Below are 22,271 nucleotides of genomic sequence, written 5' to 3' on the forward strand. Positions count from 1 at the left end.
CACACACACACACACACACACACACACACACACACACTCACGCACACACTCACACACTTCTCGTTCTTTTGTCTTAGTCATCTTTTTTTTAAACAATTGCAGGCAGTGGAAACTTGGCAAAACCGTGAACTTGCCTATATGCACATACAGCAACTTTTTAGGAAACACCCTGAATCTTTAGCTGCAAAATGGTACCTTCATTAGTGACTCGCCAACTTTGTCTGTGTGTAATTTGGTGCTTCTTTTTCTCTCTCTCTAAAAGTTTCAGACCAAAACAGTAACGCTTCACAGAGTCGAGGGGATCTGATCTGGAGATAATCCTCTAAGTTTGTCTCCATTAGCATCCATTTTACATTCAAATAGTCATGTGTGTCTTTGTAGTACAGCTGCTTTAAAGATATAATACACAAATATTCCTCATTAAAATGTCTAAAAACAACTAGACCTCTGTTATATATTTTGATAACTTGTTCACTTATGTTTTCCATAATGTTTCCAACAGTGTTCAAACCCAGATAAATCCACAATTTTATTCAGGGTAACAGGATGTTTCTTTTTGGTCGCCTTGTAATGGCAACATATCTCCTTTACCCTTGGCTTTGTCCATCTCGGCTCTAACTTGTATTAGTCGCTTAATGGGTCACAATTATTCATTGCTGTTTGCTGCATAACAAGTGTTATGGAAATTGTCTGGAAGCTGGTGAAAGGAGAGGTCAGGCAGCAGCTGGTGTCTTATGCAGAAGAGTTTAATGTAGACTTGATGCATCAAGGAGACCAGAAGGTGAAACAATATACAAATGCTAACAGAGTAACATGAGCAATTGTCACCCCCAAGTCTGAAGATGTCTTCCAAAGCATCCCCATATATCTTTCTCTACTTGCGTCACCCATTCCAACAGCACATCCATGAACGGCTAGAATTGCTGTCACTCTCTATGTTACATGTAGGTGTTCGCATCCTATTGGATAGTTAAGCCTAGAGTATGCATAACTAAATCACATTGTGTCCTTGCGTCTTGCCACTGATGAAATACGCAAAAGAGTTAAAGTCGGTGAGGGTTGAAGTTGGTGTCTCTCTGTCTGGAGCATCTGAGTTAGATATGAAAGTCCCTCAACGTAGACACTACAATGTACTGTTTGTTGGCCCTTTATCTATAACCTGACCTTGGGTACTGCTCAGAGAGAGAAGGGAGTATCTGTGGAATTTAGACAGGCACTATTCTCCTGTACATATATGATGTGTAATATACAATATACATAATATATAGTGGCATATACAGTAATATGTGAGGATGGTCAAAAATTCCTCGACAACAAGAATAAAACTTTATTATGTTATTTCATCCAACATGATTTGTGCCTGAGTGGTGTCAGGTAGATTTTCATCTGCAGTGGTGGTGAAAACAACAACTCCCATGATCCCCGGCTGCTTCACAACGTCATCAAACTAGGTCTTTTCTTATTGTTTGATTGGGACATCTTTAGTGGCCCAAGGTACATATTGAAAGTTGAATGAGCTATGAGCTAATGATTTTTGACAAATGCAGCTGCTCTTACTTGAAGCAATCTAATTAAACTTTGGCTGGTTCTGCTCTTTAACATAAGAGTTGGGATTGTGCCTGGAGAATCCATTGGTCTCTTCCTCCAGCACACGTCCTGATTCATCTGACCACACACACACACACACACGCACGCACGCACGCACGCACACACACACACAACACACACACACACACACGCACACACGCACGCACGCACGCACGCACGCACACACACACACAGCAGTGAGAGTGGGCCTGTCTGCAAACGGCAGAGGCTGAGAGGAGGTCTGGGAATGCTGAAATTGTGTGGGGGGGGAGAGCCCAGTGGGAGGAGAGGTGGAAAGTTGCAACTTCAGGGCAATATAGACCGCATGCTATGGGAAGGAATGCATGTGTCTTTGTAGGAGAGTTGAAGAGCAAAGGAAAGGAAGAGCGAGGAGGTGGAGGAAAGAAGCGAGGAGGGAGGGATCTGAGCTGAGGCTGCAGCGTGGCTCTGTGTCTGAATGAAAGAACCTCTCTCTCTTTCTCTCTCTCTGCTGCTGTCTGTCTGTATGCATGGCTTATATCCGCTGCAGCAAGTGAGCACATGTCTAGAGCAAACATAGCGGGACTCTCAGAGTGACTCCAAGCCGGAGGTAAATATTTTGCAGAAGCTGCAGCTAAAGGTGTAATCTTTAACGCTTTTTGAATTTCGTCATATAAGAAGCTGGATTACTTCTTAGAAATTTGACTGCTGCTTTTTTTTCCCGGATGATTTTTTTTTCGCATCTACAAAACTTCAAGGAAGATTTGAAAACCGGTTTTCCTTTGGGGAAATTGCCCCGTGATCCACGATACCTGGGGACTCGGGTTCTTCTTCAACATACTGCACATCTCCTCACCGTCAGAAGGATTCACTGGACCAGGATCAGTTTCACCTTATTTACACAACATCACAGAGGCAGAGGTTCCTTTAAGCAGCGCAATCCTGAGTTGCTTTGTTGGTCTGTAGCCAAGTTGCAGGCAGGTGTGATGCTGGGTCAGAGTGTTTGATGCACACATTCACACACACACACACACATGCACATGGCTGCCATTAACTACAGAGACCAGGACATCAGATGAGGACACTAGACACTAAAATATAACAGGGATTTTAACTTTGAGATTCAAACCCGTGCTTGACAGATGCTGGTGGAGATGTAACATGTTTTTCTTCCTTCTTCTAACCCATCATACTGAACTATCACACACAAGCTGCCTTGATTAACTACATTACTGGATCAAGAGCCACACTAGCCTAAACTGAAAGACAGCATCTCTACACTATGACCACGAGGACCTGTAATCCGCCCCCCCAGTGCATCCTGTCGCACACCCTCTTTCCCCACCTACTTCTGTCTGCGCTGCTGTTGCTCCTCCAGCCCTGGTGGGGGAGCTGTCACCCCCAGTGTTTAGACTACAAGCCTCCGTTCGAGCCCCGGCTGCCATTGGTCCTCTGCAAGGAGTACTCCAAGTTCGGATGCTGTGATGTGGAGAGGGATGGGGAGATATCAGTGAAGTTTTACAGCATTATGGAGAACTTTGACCATTCGGGCTTCGTCACCTGCGGCAAGTACATACGCAGCATCCTCTGCCAGGTAAGATAAGTATTCAATTAAATCATCAATCAATCAATCAAGTTTGATTTGTAAAGCCCATATTCACAAGAAGCAATTGAAAGCAATTGGTTAACAAGGTGTGACTACCCCCCCTAAAAATCACTTCTATTTTTGATTATACAGGCAAATTACATCAAAGGGCTAATATTTGTTATTAATTGCATTTGCATTATGTGTTATTAGGTGATGATGCGATTTTCTAAGCATAATGGCCATCTGTAAAACATACCTTTGCACTGGTACAGTGTACCTGTCACTTTTCCCTGTAGAATCAACATCAAGCTTTCTCACTATGTGTTGCTGTGACTCTGTGGTCTTTGATTTAGTAAATCCCAAATTTACACCAAGTGAATTTCACACAAGGTGTAAATGTGTCTGTGGATGTTTGCAGACCCAACAAGAAACCTGCTGTTGCTGTATAACACCAGGATGTCTGTAAGATGAGCCCAGAGCATTATTTGAGCAGTATATTTGAATAAAAGGGCGTTTATCCCTCCAGTTTATCATGTTAGTTGACGATAATGCCGTTTATATGTCACTGGAGACAAAATAACGACACTGAGACCACCTGAAAATACCAGCGTTACCCGGATTTCTGTACAAGTTTCTTTATCATTAACTCATTAATTATCACTGGCACAGACGTTTCACAGTTCGACACCCAATATTCTTTTATCCTCTCAACCACACATGTTCAACACCAGTGCCCTGTTTTTAACTATCCCTCTGGAAACACCAGGCAGGTAGGAACCAAAAGCATGAGAAATGTAAATAAGAAACCTAAATACACATTAATGTATATAAAATTATGTAATAATATATTAACATATAAATATATATAGCAATACAATTTAGTGATGTAAAAAAAATTATATAATAAACTTAATTTGAAGATAATACTAGTATGAATATGACAATACAAACTAGTAATTAAAAAACAATGTCTATAATTAGTAAGGTTACAGAGGGTTGTGTCTCGCTCTAATGGAAACTGTGGTGTGTTTTGTCATGAGAGAGAACCGAAGTACAGCAACCTACAAAACATGTGGTTTATGGTGAAGTTTAATGGAGAAGTTGACATCTGTTAGACAGTTACTCATGCTCGCAATGCTAAACCACCCGCTTAACTAACGCTTCATGACTTTTTGATGGGTTGGCTTGTAAACGTGGCTCTGTTGACTGAAATAACCTAAAAAAAAGTGCAGTGCAATTAAGTAAACCTTTTAAAATTTATTGGACCATTACCACTAAATTTAGAGTAAATCGGAAAGTAAAATTTGTACTTAATGGCTCGATTGCAAAAACAAAACGTCAAAGCGAACCATGTTGAACCATTGTCTTGAAACTGCCAAACAAAGGAGACTCACTGGCTTATGTTTTCTCATATGTGCAGTGCATACAATGAAATCTAAGCTTTGTCCCTTCAGGGGTCCTAGAAAACATGTGTTTAGTATCTTCACTCACACGAGTCCACAGACCCTGATGGAGAAAAACTGTATGAAGGAAGATTGTACCTCAATTTAAAAGCACATTAACAGTTGGTAAGGTCTAACTTTCGAGCACATTAACAGAAATCTTTGCACTACCCTTATTTGTGGATGAAAAAGTAAACATATATCTATAAAAAAGAACACAAAACTGGGCAAGGAATCAACACAGACTTTTATTTTGAACTAGAATGGCACTCGCATACAGCACCTCTGCCAAGGCCCAACAGTCCCCTTAAATTCAATCAAGCTGCAACAAAATTAACTCAATAAAGCGGTTTACCGGCATGTCCTCACAATTAGGTCCAGACTTTCTCCGTAGTTTGCCTTTCACACATGAACAATACAGCAAGAACTTCTCGCACTCGCATGTTAGAAACGTCATCAACACACCCATTCGCTTGCAGTGAATCCTACAGAGGATCTCCTGCTGTTTTCTCACATCGGCTCATTCAGGCATCCTCTGGAGCTTTTACTGGGGGGGACAAACTCCAGAGAAAGTCTATAGCCTCTTACTCTGACATTTGTGTTCTCACATAAAGCCCCTCTAGATAATGTCTTTAGATACTCCTTAGTTCAGTGCATGTCTGAAAGCAACTTTAGACATCAGTTCCCTAAATGTGCCCAATTTTCTTCATCTAGATCAATAAATTATTCTCTGGGAAAATGGTGAAATTGTTAAAAAATATCTTGCAATGGTTAAGAAAGTGAAAATAAATTCATGGATCCACATCAAAATTGAATGGGTTCTTCCCTGACACGTATCACATCTTTCTACGGAGTTTGCTGACAAACAAACTAACAAACAAACAAGCACAAGAAACAGAATCTCCTCGACGAAAGTAAAAGCTAATAGTTTCTTAGAAGACAGAGCAGTTGTTTACAATGACTCATGTTTCATTAGTCTGACAAAGTAAAGTTAGATCTTGTTCTAAATTTAAGTTGCACTTTACGTGAGATTGCAATCTTAGTAAATGTTGGGAATAATGACTCTTTCTATTTCAGTATCACTGAGCTTTAGTTTGAGTTTGCTAAACTAAGCCGGTCCCACTCTGAGATTGCATAATAACGTGCTGACTTTGCAGCTCAGACGCTCGCTACTTGCAAAACAAACGGGCCGAGGGCCGTGCCACGAAAAACACTTTCATGTCTGCTATCAGCACCGGACCAGTGGAAGGGGAAAAAAACACACTCTGCAAGTCTCACAGAGAGTTCAAAACTTCACAGGGTACGTAAAGACAGTGACAAATCCTCTGACCCCTAAAATATAGGTTTGTCTCATTGTGGTAATTATATCCTGCTGTGGTTCTTTCCAGGCAGCGCAGGCTGTGTCTTGAGTGTAATGACAGCGCTGCAGAGCACATTCGACTTTCAGCGGTTAGTCTTAGTTTGACTGAGACGCAGCCTGAGTCCAGGACAATGTAAATATGTAAGCTTAGAGAGAGAGAAGAGGGGGTATTTGTTTAAATCACACAGCTGTTTTAGTCAACAAACTCCTTTAGATAAACAGAGGAAACTGTGGACCATACAATTTATTCATTTCTTAAATGAGCACAATTATCTGAAAGGGTACAAACATCTTTATTTGCCCATTTTTTATTGAGTCATTTCTGTTTTCACTTTGTTTTGGCTTCTTTTTTTACTCTTGTGTTGGAAAAAGACCCACTCTGTAGTTGTGGTCGCTCCCAGGTCAATGGTCTGAGGTAAAAGAGGCCCTGGAGGTGGTCAGGTTACCCCACTACCAGGGTACTTATCTTGGGTCAACGCAGCACACTGAGGCGCTCTGTTCCAGCAGCACTACAGGGGCTTCCTGATATCAGTGAGGAGAAGGAGAGACCAGTGTGTGTGTGTGTGTGTGTGTGTGTGTGTGTGTGTGTGTGTGTGTGTGTGTGTGTGTGTGTGTGTGTGTGTGTGTGTGTGTGTGTGTGTGCATCCCTGTGCGTGTCAGGGAGACAGGGGGGAGATTGTCATGATCCCCAAGTTTAACTGACCAAACAAACAACCATTTCCTCCTCTGGCTGGGGGTCCAGGATATATCAAGTTCCTTCGAGAGAGAGAGTGAGAGGAGGAGGTAAAAGAAAAGAAATCAAAAGAGAGAAACATAACAGTAATGAAAGAAATAACAAATCTGGCCGAAATTAAATAGGAAGAAGGACCGAAAGAAAGATTAATACATTTCAGACAAACAGGAAATTTACCTGGAGTTGTAGATATTTCCACCATGAACATTGACCTTGTCAGGACCACTAGTCCTGATGGGAACCAAAGCATGGTCTGAATGAGGCTAAACATCATTTCTGAGTTAAGGTGAGGGATAATGTTTTGGTCAGACTGTCCAAAATCAATTGAAATCAAAACCACTTGGTTTTAGGGTTAGCATTAGGATTAAGTTTAGTTTTAGGTTAGGGGCAAGGGTTATGTCAATGAGTGTCCCCACAACTATATACAGAACATGGGATTATTACTAATGTTGTGGGAACCTAAATCTGTTTGCCATAGTCATGTTATGGGGACTTGTCTTCCCATGGAGACAAAAAGCAAGAACTCTTAACATAAAACATCGCATTTTCCGGTGAAGGCGTGTTTTAAGGTTGGGGTAAGGGTAAGGTAAAGTGTGTGTGTGTGTGTGTGTGTGTGTGTGTGTGTGTTATAACTGCAGCTTTTGCACATTCAATATTAAAATACATCCCAAATAAAACCCACCTGAGTCCGCTTCAAAAACATTCAGGGAGCACTTAGGTGAACACTGAATGAATTGTTTCCCTTACTGCATTTTCAATAAGCACTTTTAAGAAGACTACTGTAGCAGCACTCTTGCATGTTTCAGACTGTTATGACTCTCAGTATGAAAAAAGTCTGTTGTGAATAGCTAGCTCTGAGGGCAGCAGAAAGTTGCAGATGTTCAAGTTTACCAGCAGTATGGAACGTACCATCAATTCCCAAACACACACACACACGCGTGTCTCTCTATAGTTGTGAGGACACTCATTGACCTAACCCCTTACCCTAACCCTAACCATCACAACTAAATGCCTAACCCTAACCTAAACCTAATTATAACCCTAAATGCCTCACCCTAAAACCAAGTCTTAACCCTCAAAAAGCCAATTTAATTTGTGAGGACCAGCAAAAATGTCCTCACAATGATGGTATTGAACCAAAATTGGCCCTCATAACTATAGATAGACATGCCCACACACACACACACACACACACACACACACACACACACACACACACACACACACACACACACACACACACACACACACACACACACACACACACACACAGAGCATCCAACAAGCTGCTGTCTTAGTTTCTTTTCCATTTCTGGCCGCAATCACATTTACTCGAGTTTAGCATCCGTGCACAGTATCTCTGACTGCAGCTATGATTTACAGTGTTTTGGTCAGGCCCATAGTTTTATTGGAAAGTTGTGGCAAAGTTCTCTTTCCTCTATGCTTCTCTTTTGGACCCTCCTCCTTCTCCATCTCTTACTCATGGGGTCCAGTCAGCGTTAAAGTTTGCACATTGTCCAGTCATCTGTTTGCCACGAGTCTTTGCTCTGTCTCTCCCTCTCTGCTATAATAAACCGCAGCCATGTGGACCAGTCAGTGTGAAGAGTGAGGAAAATAAAGGCCAGTAATAAACACTGAAACAAAGGGCTTTTATTTTCCTCTCAGGCTTGAATCTCAGTCAGCTCTGAACTGGACAACATAAACACCAAATTATAGCAGTTTGAAGTGGCTATATTGTTCGGGAGCAGCTGTTTGCAGTTACATGCTTTTATCCTACCCTATGATAGGGGGACCCAAAAATAAGACTGTCTCAGAAGACTGGCTGGTGTTTCTGCTTCAGTGGCTCCAACAAGAGACAATATGAAGACAATGTGAACCTGGCATAAGGTGATTTACGGTACCAAAGTACCCCCTTTACTTTAATATGCCTCCAAAAGCTCATTAGGTGGAACATCTACATGAACAGAAAAGTAAAGAAGATAAATCACACTGTCTGCTCCACAAGCTGCTTTTATCAACAGTCCCAGCAGCTCACACTGAACTCCGATTTAGTTTTTCCTTTTAGTGCCAAAGCTGTTTCCTAGGAAGTTTCTGATCTCTGCCCAGAAATGTGCTTTCATTTCATTTAACAAAGATTCTCTGTTTCTGTTATAGTTTTTCTGCCTCTTTTTTGGCCAGTAGTAGTATTGCTTTATTTTTATATGCAGCCGTGTGATGAAAAACAAATTACTCAAAGCATATATTAAAAACTTTTATTAAACATCTCATCAACAAATTATCAGGTCAATCATCTCACAGGGCTCAAAATTAAAAGGGAGACTCTCCTGTGGCTTTTAGCATATTTCATCAGCCACTGTCATTTTAGAGACTAACTTCAATTCAGACAGACAAAGTGGGTCATGTGCAACAGTTAATACATTTTGGCAGTCGGATGATGAGGGATGAAACTAAATAAACTATATAATAACCAAACTATTTCAAAACAACATTGACAATATGAATATGTACAAATTAATGCTCTTACAAACACTTGTGTGTATAAGTTGAAGTAACTTTAATATATTAATCAGAAAGTTAGCCAAATCACACACACAAGTACTTGCAGTAACCCACACATGCACACACACACTTTAACTCAGTCAGTCTAAATTAATTTGTACAAAATTATTTTAACTTATTTTTATTAACTTTTTCTCTCCAGTTATTTTTTGTTGTTGAAATGTCAGAAACGTTCTTTAGAACAGTGTTGTCTTCTCAACAAATCCTCCAGTCAAATTGAAATCAGTTGTATGCCTGTATGATTCAACCCTCATGCCCCATCATTGTACAATGTGAGGACACACTAAACTATCCGGACATTGATCTTTATCACAGTTCGTGCATCATTTGACCATCTGGACAGGTGGTTTTTTATATTTTTGTTTTTATGACTAATTAAATGATGTCATGCTGTTTGTTCTCTGGCTTCCCGGTGAAGATTGGTTGAGTCGGAACTGACTGAGTCAAAGAACACCAGACGACCACAGGACGGTTTGGTTGCCGTGCCTCCATCGGCCTGCTGCTGCACTATTCTGGGTGTGGACTAGTGTGGTTGTGACTTAATAACTGACTGGACCTTCCTGGGATCCATTTATACCAAGCAGCACTCAAGACAGGCCGCGCATAAGTCATGCCTGGCCACTTATAGTGAGGCGGTGAGGAGCTGCAGTAGAAAAAGTACACAACTCCTGTATTTATCTGATCCATACATGTCCTTAACTACCTTTTGAGATAAACATCAGCTTCGAAGAGGCTTAATAAGTATGGACACTAAAACCACTCCACGCCTGATGAAATAAACATAGAAGGGAGCAAAGGTTTATATCTACAGTGGCATATGTTTAATAACAAAACTAATGTTTCCTCTTAACTTTCCAAAATTTGTGTTTCTCTTCCTACACAGGAGTGTTCTCCATACGCCGCCCATCTGTTTGATGCCGAAGATGCCAACACGCCTATGCGGATGTTGCCTGGTTTGTGTGGTGATTACTGCTCCGACTACTGGCACCAGTGTCGCTACACACTCAGTCTCCTCTTGGAGGACCTCGGGTCCCCTTATGAGTTTGCAAACCTGACTGCAACGATAGAAGAGGATCGCAGAAAGTTCTGCAACTATCTGGAGCTGAAGGACAAACAGTACTGTTATCCAAATGTGCTGACGAATGCAGGTATGGTGCTGGACGCGTGTTTTTATGTTTACTAGCAGGCACACACACCTGTTTCCAAAATTCACCCTCTGGGAACAATGAATGTCTGTCCAAGTTTCCATGGCAATCCATCAGGACCAAAGTGCTAGAGCAACAGACATTGCTATCCCTTCATGCCTAATGTATATATACAGGAGATGTGGCTGTTGTGGTCAAATTTAGACACATTAAACACAAACTTGTAGACACGTGGAGAACCGGAGGTTGCAATAATCAACCCTATGTCACAATTCAGAGGACGTCTCCTTCAGAGGACGAGGTCAGACTATTGTTTTACCAGCTGGCCCCGTCTTTACCGCTATCGCCTATAGCAACAGAGCAGCAGCTGGACAAGATGAGAAAGTTTTAATGCCTCTTGTTTGGTTTTTTTTACATGTGTACCATTTGCTGCTCAGTTGAGTTGAGGCCTGATTCTTATCGAGCCAAATCCAGACAAATAGTTTTGATCATTTGGAAAAAAAAAATGAAATTGAAAGTTCAAGTACAAAAATGTATTCAATGTAGTTTTGAATCAAATGTTTATTTTCATTTTTCACTTTTTATATATATTTTGATAATTGGGGTCTTATAGTTTTCAGTTGCAGATTTAATATTTTCAGATTGAAACACTTAGACTCAAATACAACAAATCCCTTGAACCCACGCTCTGTTGTGTGATTGCAACCAAGATCTTAGTGTTCAAACTCTACTTTCACCTTTGTGTCTTCTTTTCTCTCCCCAGAGCTAAATGCTCAACTTGGCTTGGTACGTGAGGATCCTAAAGGTTGTCTGGAGCTGTGTTTACAGGAAGTCGCCAATGGGCTGCGTAACCCCGTGGCCATGATTCACGCAAATGATGGGACTCATCGCTTCTTCGTGGCAGAGCAGCTGGGTTATGTGTGGGTGTATTTGGCCAACGGCTCCCGGATCGACCGACCTTTCCTGAACCTCACGCAGGCAGTCCTCACGTCACCTTGGGCTGGAGACGAGCGAGGGTTCCTCTGCATCGCCCTGCACCCCAGGTTCATACTTTCACATTAACAGTTACAGTTATTTTCGATGTTAATGCAGAGAACTCAACTCTGGCTTTTTGCACCTTTTACCTCAGAGGAAAAACTTTTTATGAAAGCCTGACACGGAGATTAACATTTCGCGTCTCTTCTCTGCTTAGGTTCACGACCGTCAGAAAAGCCTATGTGTATTATTCTGTGTCGGTGAAGAACGAGGAGAGGATACGTGTTAGTGAGTTCACCCTATCAATTCATGATGAAAACCAGCTGGACCACTCCTCCGAGAGGTGAGAACTTCAAACGGAAACAAAGAGACAGAAATGTTGTGTCTGTGTGAGCTGCTCATTTACTGACCCACATGTAAATGGTTTTGTGTGAGTATATTCATCCACCTCTCATCTCCTCTGCTGCAGAACCATCCTTGAGGTGGTGGAGCCAGCGTCCAATCATAATGGAGGACAGCTTCTGTTTGACGATGACGAATATCTGTACATCTTCATCGGAGATGGTGGCCGAGCTGGAGACCCCTTTGGAAAGTTTGGCAATTCACAAAACAAGTAAATAAAATTGAACTAGTTTGCTTGAGTGAGGCTCACGAGATCAAATTCAATATGAGCAAACTATTGTTGCATCAAAATATGTGTTCATGCCATCTATGACGTGAGGCCAAGAAGTTTGACACCAAATTAGTTAAAATATTATACTTCTTTCAAAGCTCTAGTTTCATATGTAATTTAAGATAATTTACCCAGATAGAATAAACACACACCTCACATTGCTCTACCTCCTTTTAAAGTTAAACATGCTCGAGCAAAATACCAAAGCCCAATTTGAAGCAGACAGTTCTGCCAAGAATGATTTACGGTGAATTAAATCCCACTTAAATAACGTCTTATGAAAATTATGGAGGGCTTAAATCTCAGACCTATAAATGAAATAGTTGTTTGAAGACTGGTAATCTTCCACTTGGAAAAATTCCTGTAAACCAAGGATCTACTTAGCAAGACTGGAAACCTGCTCATATAATTCATATTATTACTTCGAGGTTAAAATGATCATAAACATGTATCCTTTAACAAACACACTTTTAAATGGCACACTTTAGTATGCCATTTAAACAACATTATAGCAACGCTTAAAGCTGTATGTTCATCCTCAGAGCTGCATTTGTTTATGTCTTAGATGTCAAATAGTTGACAAGTCAGTGAGAGGTGGCAGGATGTGTTGATGCCATGAGAGATGTATGTATAGTGTGTGAAAGATTTTTTTTTTTTCAAAGGGACTTCAGGGCTTTTTTACTTGTTAACATTACTCACCTCTCACCACACAACATTTACGTCATGATTCATTTGATTCATTCTAAAGAAAGGCTAGCTGTACCTTAAGGCAACATGTTGTTCATATGTTTACATGTAAACACCATGTTTGAGTGCTGCACGTATACATGTGGATGCAACTGTTCGTTCTCATTTGATCAACCCTCAGTGGCTTAAATGTTAATTACTGCCAAAGGACACAAGGGTAGAGAGTGTAAATCACTTGTACTCATTGCACCACACCGCTGTGCAAGAGTTGAACTGTGAAGTGTGCAGGTGACAAATACTTAGACACTAGAAACTGAAACATAACACTAAAAGAGCAGCTTCATGCCAAAATAGGGTTAGGGTTAGCCCTAAAAGTAACAAGGTTAACAATAACCTTGTTACTTTTTTAATTCATAGAGAAAAAGATTAGTATTTTGATTTGAAGTGCAATTTATGAATCTGTTTATTGAACATTCAGTATAATTTTGCTGCCGAAATCTTTCCACCAGACATATAGTTGAGATGTTGACATGCTGTATTAGCTGTTCTGGGAATGACAGAGGATACACCCTGTCTAGTCTAATATTGACACTACACACAACGGGCCGCCACGCACTGGCATGTGCAGAGGAGAAAGAGAGGAGAGTGGGACTGGGGTGTATGGAGACCGGGAGGAGAGAGGTGCAACATGAATGATGGGGGAGGAGTAATTCAGACTGGAAAAAGATTGAGAAAGGAATAATAAGAAAGAAGAAGAGGGACAAACTTAGAGAACATTGAGAAAAGTGAAGGTAGAGTGGACATCAGATGGAGAGGAGGGAATGATGGAAGAAAAAGAAGGATCAGCATCAACACAAGGTTTACTAATTGAGTTGCAGAGATACATACAAAGATGAACAAATTTTGAATTACAAATTAGAGTAAGATTCAGGTCAATACCAATTTTTACCTGCCTTGAAAAAGGCCCCTCACTAAACCACTCGATAAGCTGAATCCTTCACACACTCTTATCTACTCCTGTGTTTGACAGGTCAACACTTCTTGGTAAGGTGCTGCGTATTGATGTGGAGAATAACGACAATGGTGCTCCGTACAGCATTCCTCCAGACAACCCGTTCCTGAGGGAGATTGAAGCACGACCTGGTAAAATCCCTTAAAATATCCCTTAAATGTGGGATAATTTAGACATGTTATTTCTATGATTATACTCAGGTTCAGGTAATTTTAATCTGGATTATTACTTGAAAAGGTTTTGTTCAGATAGCACATCACTTTCCTCATATTGTCCATTGCTGCAGCTCCTATTTACAGCCGCTGTCTGAAACACGTGGTTTTAGCTCCCGTCTCTTTAAGCCCCCCCTCCTGATAAAGCCCAGTCGTGATTGGTTGACCACTTCTACCACGTGTAGGACGTCGGCCTCCGTTCTGGCTTTCCCTGGTTTTGTTAGGGGACGTGCAGAGCAGGGTTTTCTGTACCCCGAACTATGGGCTTTTTAACTTTGGAGACCTTTTACATCAACAAAATAACGCACTAGAGGGAGGAAAACTGAAAAAGCATCGTATGTCTCCTTTAAGATGAACGCCACCATTAGAAACAACTACTCCTGGATTTAATTTTAGCTTCTCTAAAGAGCTCAAATATTGAGTGACTTCACCACTCGGGCAGAGAAATACATATCTCAGGAATCGAAAGTGAACGTCTTACTGAACACTGTCATTTTGAAGAAAAAGGTAATGACGGGTGCATAAATTCCATTTCATTCCAGATGTGCCCTGGTTCAGTCATTATGAGGGATGCATGCTATTTGCGTCAGTGTGTAAATTTCTTTGTTCCGCTCTTCCTTCCGTTCTTTGCAGAGATTTATGCCTATGGAGTGCGCAACATGTGGCGTTGCTCCATTGACCGCGGTGACCCCTTCACAGGGCGAGGCAGAGGCAGGATGTTTTGTGGTGACGTGGGCCAGAACAAATACGAGGAGGTGGATCTCATTGTTAAAGGTACGATGATTTCATTTGAAGCAGCACTTTATTATGAAGGGGGATTTTAATGTTCAGCATGAGTCTCACTTGAAGTTATTCACTCACTAACAGTACATCAAATGGCTCTTATTATCTACTCAGCCCCTCATCACATAAAACTGTTCTCTCAAAGACCACACAGTCACACAGGGAAGCAGACATCGTAGTTTAATCTCAGTCTGCTCCCTGACAATTACAGTGGATGGGCACGAAATAAACATCAAATTACATGGTTCTTTTCCCAGACGAACAATAACTCAGTAAGTCTAAAAGTATATTCCCAGCAAAATGAAGCATGTTTCTCCTGAGTGGTTTTACTAACTGTGTCAATGTATGTTTAAAGGAGGCAACTACGGATGGAGGGCCAAAGAGGGCTTCAGCTGCTACGATCGCAAACTCTGCCAGAACTCATCTCTGGGTGAGCTGATCTTCACGGACTTTAGAGTGTGAAACTAAATCTGATATTTACACTGAGAGTGTACGTAGTATCCTGTGCAAAATGGATGCAGATGTGTGCTATGACGTGTTCTTGACTTTTGCATTTTAGGAGCTACGCTGCTGAGGAGGATCAAATTGTGAAAATAAATAATATTAAAATAATATTTCTGTTCTGCGAAACCTACTGTGTCATTTTTGTCTGAACATTTGTGAGCTCAGCCACTAAAACTTTCCACTTTCCTTATGTTCAACCTACATTTATGTGATGTCCTGTGTCTGTGTAGATGACATCTTGCCGATCTTTGCCTACCCCCACAAGTTGGGAAAATCAGTGACAGGAGGATACATCTACAGAGGCTGCCAGATGCCCAACCTCAACGGACTCTACTTCTTTGGGGATTTCATGAGCGGGCAAGTGTTCAATACTTTCAACACTTTCAATAACATTAAGTACAATAAGTTGCACTTATACTTTAATAAACACAGGCCTCATTTCATAGCTACACTTGACTGAATCTATATGGATGTATATATATATATATATATATGTGCTGATGTAGATATGTATGCATGTGTTTCTGTTTAGGCGGCTGATGTCTTTGAAGGAGAACGTCACCACCAGTGAATGGCACTACAATGAGATCTGTATGGGAACAGACCAGACCTGCAGATTCCCCAAACTCATCAACAGTTATTATAAATACATCATCTCTTTTGCGGAGGATGAGGCAGGTAATGACTGTGTGTGACTGGCTACTTAAAGGGAAAATTTGTTAAAGTAAAAAAAACTAAGAGATGTTATGACATATTAGGATTAAATGAGGATTAAGTTTAGTTATACAAGAAGTGTTTTAAATTTGTTAAAGGAAACATATTTTGCCAGTTACATTCATCAATATATATTATTGTTATCACAAAAAATTAAAGTTCTCTATTGAGAAATTTTGCATGGTAATTATTTTGTCCCTACAGTGCAATCTTTTACTTCTCAAATTGATGATACTATTGAGTTACTCATAGTGATTCATGATGTGCTTCAAGGCATCTTTGCCATTAAATATAATGAGCAAGTGCAAGTAAAAGAATTTCAGTGATGTTAAAGTTTTCATTTACTAAATTGCCTGAGTTTCTGAGGAGTTAGCATGTTCCAGCAGAGTCAGGTTTGACGTAGAATCTGGTTTGAATTAAAGAGCAGGCGGCTGACCTAATGGAGAGTGTTGCACACATGATGCTGACTGTAGATAATCTCTTATCCTCCCTCTGAAAGTGATTTGGAGCAGATTTAAGTTGAAAAGTTCATCCAAAGGCTGTAAAGACACCTTCTGTCATTTATACACCACAGGACATGTTGTGTAACTTGTTGTGTGTCTTCTCTGATTCGTCTCTCCCCATCTCCTCACTTATTCTCTCTCCCTCTACCTTCATTTCACACTCCTGTCTTGTTTTGTCTTGCCAATATAATTTTTCGTCTGCCCTGCTCTGTCTCTCTTTCTCCCTTTCCTCTGTCCATCTTTCCAGGTGAGCTGTATTTCTTAGCCACAGGGGCCGCGAGTGCCAGAGCCAGAGCAGGCGTCATCTATAAGATAGTGGACCCTTCCAGGTAGTTATAACCATTGGAATACTTCATCATACCTATGATGTGGGGGGCAGACGTTTAGGTACCTCTGATCAAATCTGAGAAAGCTTCTTATCAATTTCTTTGTCTCGTGAGAATGTAAATTCACCGTAAAGGTGAATAGAAACTATATACCAACCAGGATCAAGTCATGTAGCATTGGAATAAAAATGACTCAATTTACATAAGAAGTACTTCATAGGTTATTTAATAGGTCTGTTAATTTCTGTCTTTGTTGACCACACAGACGAGCCCCACCAGGAAAGTGCAGAATCAAGCCTTCACATGTCAACATTAAGGGCAAACTGATTCACTTCCACCCCAAAGAAGGTAAGAGAACATTTAAAATAAAAACTAAAACATAAGCTAGAAACAAAACATCAAATATTATTCTCATTGACTTGTCAATGTGCAAAATGGATACTCTGGATATACTTGTTTCAAAGTGCAGATAAGTCTTTGATGCCCATGAACAAATGTCTTTATTTCTTCTTTGTGGTGTTTGCAGAGTTTGTAATCAACAAGAAACCAACCACGACACCTTTTCCCACGACAACCACACGAAAACCTACAACAACGACCAAAAAGTCACCAAGAAAACCCATAATAATCATAAAACCACCAATGCCAACCAGAAAAACTATAAGAAAAATGCAGCCACCGCCAACAACAGCGTCACCAAGAAAAATGACACCGCAGACTACGAGAAAAACAACAACGAGAAGGGCAACATTACCAACAACATCAAATATAAAAGCAACAACAATAAAAACAACCTCAGCCACGACAATAAAATCAACAACCTCACCCACAACTGTCCAGATGGCCACGGAAACAAGTCCCACCACAACCACACCCACTGGTAGGCCCACTGGTTCACCTGTGCACCAAGCCAGCTCCACCGATTACCTGACTCCTAGGTCAAGTGTTAACCCAGCCACTAGGTCGACCAGCATTAAACCCAGCATTAGACCAGGTCGTACCGCCAATCGAGGACAAGCCACCAGTTTTAAACCAGGTGGTTTCTTCTTCTGTGCTCTATTTTTCTTTTATACATTATTATATTAATAGCTAGATTTTACAAATCCTGGCATACTTTCAAATGTAAGATTTTTTGCGATTTTCTTTCAAGTGATCAAATCACAGCACTAGTACAATAATTACAATAACAGTAGAATTAGAAAACGATGAAGTTACACAGAATTGTCGCTGGTGTCTTAGTTGCTAGAATTGTCCTTAGCCTTATTATTAGTTGAATGAAAATATCACCATATTAATATGATATTTTATTTATTTGGCAGCTATGTTTACTGTAGATACGCAAAGGGAGATTTTTACCCCACTTTTTGATCTGTCTATCAGTTTGATTAACTGCAGGATATATATGGCCTTTAGCATAGTGCAGCTCTGGCTATTTTATTTAAATGTCCATAATAGTTTTAGTAGATAGGCAAGAATAGTGAAATCTATCTAAATGTTCTGATTGCAGCTTGTAGATGATGGTAAAGATGAACCACACAGCTCTGAAGTATGAGTTTCCTCCACGGGGAAAATGGAAAAACAAGGCGATAAATAAATGAGGGTAAAACAGTAAATACACTTAACTTAAATGATACAGTCATATATTTATTGTAAATTATTATTTTGCAGAGTTCTTACTTACAAACTCAAAATATTTATATTATCTAATTTTCATCCTTTTATGAGAGTCCATAAATCTTTATTGACACAAACAGGTAATTCTACAATAATACATATGAGTTTTGTCAGTCTTTGCACTTTGCACAATCAAAAAGGGATTTTCACTTGTGAAGTGATTACCGGCTTAAAGCAGTATTCACAGTTTTTAATGTGAATAAACAACTGTCAATTTGTTGGAAAAGAAAATCAATTATAATCCTGTTCAAAATCTCAACCACTTAATTAATATGTTTGCTTGTGTAGATGTAGACAGGGCAATGATCCATTTGCACAAGCTAACGTCAACTCAGGTACAGTGTGAATTATCTGAAAAGGCCTAACTTTAATTCCTGCTAAGTTGCTTTTCCTTGGCTGGTACAAGAGTCTAAAGCATGCAGGCTAAACGGTGCTTATCTGTGTTTCGAGTATTTGCACTATACCTAAAGTTAAATCAGGTACGTTGGCTTTATTTATTTTGAATAAATGTTTCTGCATCAGCCTAAGTTTGGACATTCATCTTTGTGTGTCTGTGTTCACGTCTTTCCTTTACCCGGAGAACAGTTCTTTAAATGGCTTTAATGATAAATAATTATTTCATAATAATTCACTGTTTTGAAAATTATCAAAGGAAAAGTTTGACCTGTTGGGAAAAATGTTGATTTGCTTTATTGCCAAGAGTTAGATGAGAAGATGAAGAAGGTTTCATTCTATTTGTCCTCTATAGTGACATAGGGTGTCATCCAGCAGCAAGTTAGCTAGCTAATCAGCTTAGCTTAGCATAAATAGTGGAAACAGGAGGAAACAGTCTCTGTAACCAGCGCTCTAACCTCAACATATTATATCTTGTTTGTTCAATTTGTACAAAAACCAAGGTATGAAAGTAAATATTTGGGCTTTTACAGGGATCATGTGCCAAACCATTTCTATGTATGCTTTCACACTTTTTTTGCGTGAACCGTTTTGAAATGTTAAAAAAAAACTTTGTAGATAACAAAGCTAGCAGGCAGATTGTATTACCTTTGTACAGAGACAGACAAGTTTTTACCTATTCTGAGTCTTTATGTTGAAAGCTAAGCTAACCGGCTGCTGGACGTTGGTCCTTATTAACCGAAAGGTTTGTGTATTAAACAGAAAAATAGATGAAACACATGTTAAACTCTATATTCAAATAAAGAGGGTGATTCTGTCTCTCCCTCAGGTTATCGCACAACCGTCATGACTGCAGTCTCCTCTAGGATTACTCAAACCCCAATCATCACCACACGTCCAACAAGGAGACATGAGAGACCCCTTCAGTATCCCCCTAGTACCACATCCCAACCTTTAACCTCACCAAAGCTTCCTCCTTCTCCATCCGCAACATCCTTGAAACGATCTGAGATGGCTCTGACCTCTACGCGTTACCCTGAGCACCCCAGAGCGTGGACCACACCTCGTCCAACGTACTGGAGCCAGAAACCCACCGTGTCTTCCTACAATCCCCAGAGACCACCAGTCAACGGCACGCTGCCTAAAGCTCAAGAGGAGGAGCGTTGGCCCGGAGAGAAGCAGGAAAGTGCTGTGGAGGGGAACCAAGTGTATAAGAGGCCCAGAGGAAGAGGTAGAGGTCAAATCTTCAAAAGAGGAAGAGGAGGGAGAAGGCTGAGGCCTGGCTCATTGCGACTGGTGAGCACTGACGGTTTATTGGATCGAGGCAGAGTGGAGATCTTTATCCGAGGAGAGTGGGGGACAGTGTGCGATGACCTTTTCACAACCAAGTCGGGCACAGTGGTGTGTCGACAGCTCGGCTTCACGACGGTGCTGGCAGTGATGAAGAGGGCTGCGCTGGGGGAGGCTGACAGCAGCGTCAGGATCTTTCTGGACGACGTGGAGTGTGAAGGCGGGGAGAGATCGCTGCTGGAGTGCAAGAGATCCAGGGTTGGGAAACACAACTGTTCACATGGGGAAGATGTGGGTGTGATCTGCGGTTAGGAATGCGGGGGGGACGGACGTAGAAAAGCATAGGAATGAAAGGAGGAGACAGTATGTATGGTACTTTCACACACAGGACAGGATCAGGAGGAGGCAAGCAAAGAAGAAGAAGGATTTGACAGACTTCACATTTTAAAGCATAGCACAAAAAAGCACAAAAAATTCTATAAATTGTATTTTTCTATTTTCCTGTTTTCCATATCGATGTTAAAATGCTTTAGTCCTCGCCCACTGCTGAATTCTCAATTGTCCTTATGCATGAACATTAAGTTCTATCTATGGATTTCTAACAAAAAACAGAGGAGTGTGGGGGAGGTGCATGTCCCTACCTGAGGCCTTTTGTTGGCTTGGTCCGATCCTATCCTATCCTTGTCCTCACTGTAAAGAACTAACCAAGAATATGCAGTAACACCATACACTGATGACTCTAGGTCCTGAAAGTGAAGCCAATGCAGAAGTGCCTGAAGTACGTATTACCAGCAGAGCGTGACTCCACTGGTTGCAAAAAGAAGTCTGTTTCACTAGTTTCTATTCTTCTTCAATACAGCACGATGTTCATTTTATAAATCAGGGTCTCATGGACAATCAGGATGCATTGGGGTGTGGATGCCATGTAGTTGATAGCTAGGACCGTCCAATGGGTCACAGGTGGGGGAGGGTGTGCAGTGTCCTCTCCGTCAGGCTCATCCCCCCGCTCCTCTAAACACTGTTACTTATAATTTCAAAAAACAAGATGGCTTTGGACAAAATGCCAAATTCAAGGTTTTAAAAACGGCATTTCAAAAACCAATGGGTGGTTTCCCACTTGTGTGACACCAATGAGTGTGTTCCCTGAAAGTGTTGACTTTGAGGCTAGGGAACATGAACCCTAATAGTCTCCATATCAATGTCGTCAAGAGTCAAACAACGCTTGTTTCAACAAATGTCTAAATCAATATCATTGTGCCACCTTCAGGTGGGACATGCATTACAAAAACGGTTCATATTCACTGTCATGGCAAATAGGAAAATATACCAGTACTGTTTTAAAAGAGTCAACAGCTAATGGGGCCTCCTTGGTGGATTGTAACAGACAAAACTATGAAACAGTGTAATGTTTTTTACTGAACTTTTTAAAGAGATTTAGCCTCTTTTAAGAGTAAAGCTGTCAATTTACCTAAAACTGGGATAGGTTAGTAACGTTGTTTTTGTTCACATGTTTACAAAAGAAAAGCCACCCCAACCTGTTAAAATAGTCAACTGTGTTCCGAGAAGATGTTTGTATTTTTGTATTGTATAAATTCAGCAGGTCTATTTTCTTTTAGCATTGTGATACTTTTTGAATGTAGTTTTAAAGTGAACAAAAAAAACTTTTAAAGAGCTTTACGAAGGAAATGCTGGACATTGTGTACCATGAATGTAATAAAATGTTTCCAGTTTTATACAAAGAGATTTAACAGCACAGAGTGATATGAATAAAGTTTACTGCAAAGTGCTTTTCTAGTAACTGTCTTATACTCTTTTTTGTGCTTCAGACTGTGGGGATGGGTTGAAGTGCAGGAATCACAGCTCAGTGAGACGGACAGCAGCACACATCAGCATGTTTCTAATGTTTTAGATAGAAATTGACTTAACCAGGCTAGAATTACTGTGAAAGTTTAGCTTTCAACTAAAATCCCAATTGAATCTCTCTTTCTTTGGTTCCATGGATGTGCCATCATAGCCTTGTGAAAATCTGTAGACTATGAAACATATCTGATTTCAAAAATATGAAATGAGTGTATGAACAGATGGATGAATGACGGACAGAAGCAGTACTTACAGAAAGAACATCCTTAAAG

At 40.6% G+C, this 22,271-nt stretch overlaps 1 protein-coding gene across 1 annotated transcript; it reads left to right on the forward strand.

Moving 5' to 3' along the window:
• Window positions 1-1,944: 1,944 nt before the first annotated feature.
• Window positions 1,945-21,887, forward strand: si:ch211-136a13.1 (HHIP-like protein 1). Its single transcript, XM_035153555.2, has 14 exons — window positions 1,945-3,160; window positions 10,132-10,396; window positions 11,157-11,436; window positions 11,586-11,711; window positions 11,838-11,981; window positions 13,759-13,871; window positions 14,586-14,726; window positions 15,091-15,165; window positions 15,470-15,596; window positions 15,772-15,917; window positions 16,704-16,785; window positions 17,048-17,130; window positions 17,309-17,662; window positions 19,679-21,887. Exons 1-14 carry the CDS (start codon window positions 2,849-2,851, stop codon window positions 20,449-20,451), a joined length of 3,021 nt encoding a protein of 1,006 aa, XP_035009446.2. The 5' UTR covers window positions 1,945-2,848; the 3' UTR covers window positions 20,452-21,887.
• Window positions 21,888-22,271: the final 384 nt, after the last annotated feature.

Source organism: Hippoglossus stenolepis, chromosome 4 (genome assembly GCF_022539355.2).
Source record: "Hippoglossus stenolepis isolate QCI-W04-F060 chromosome 4, HSTE1.2, whole genome shotgun sequence".
NCBI classification, from domain to species: Eukaryota; Metazoa; Chordata; class Actinopteri; order Pleuronectiformes; family Pleuronectidae; genus Hippoglossus; species Hippoglossus stenolepis.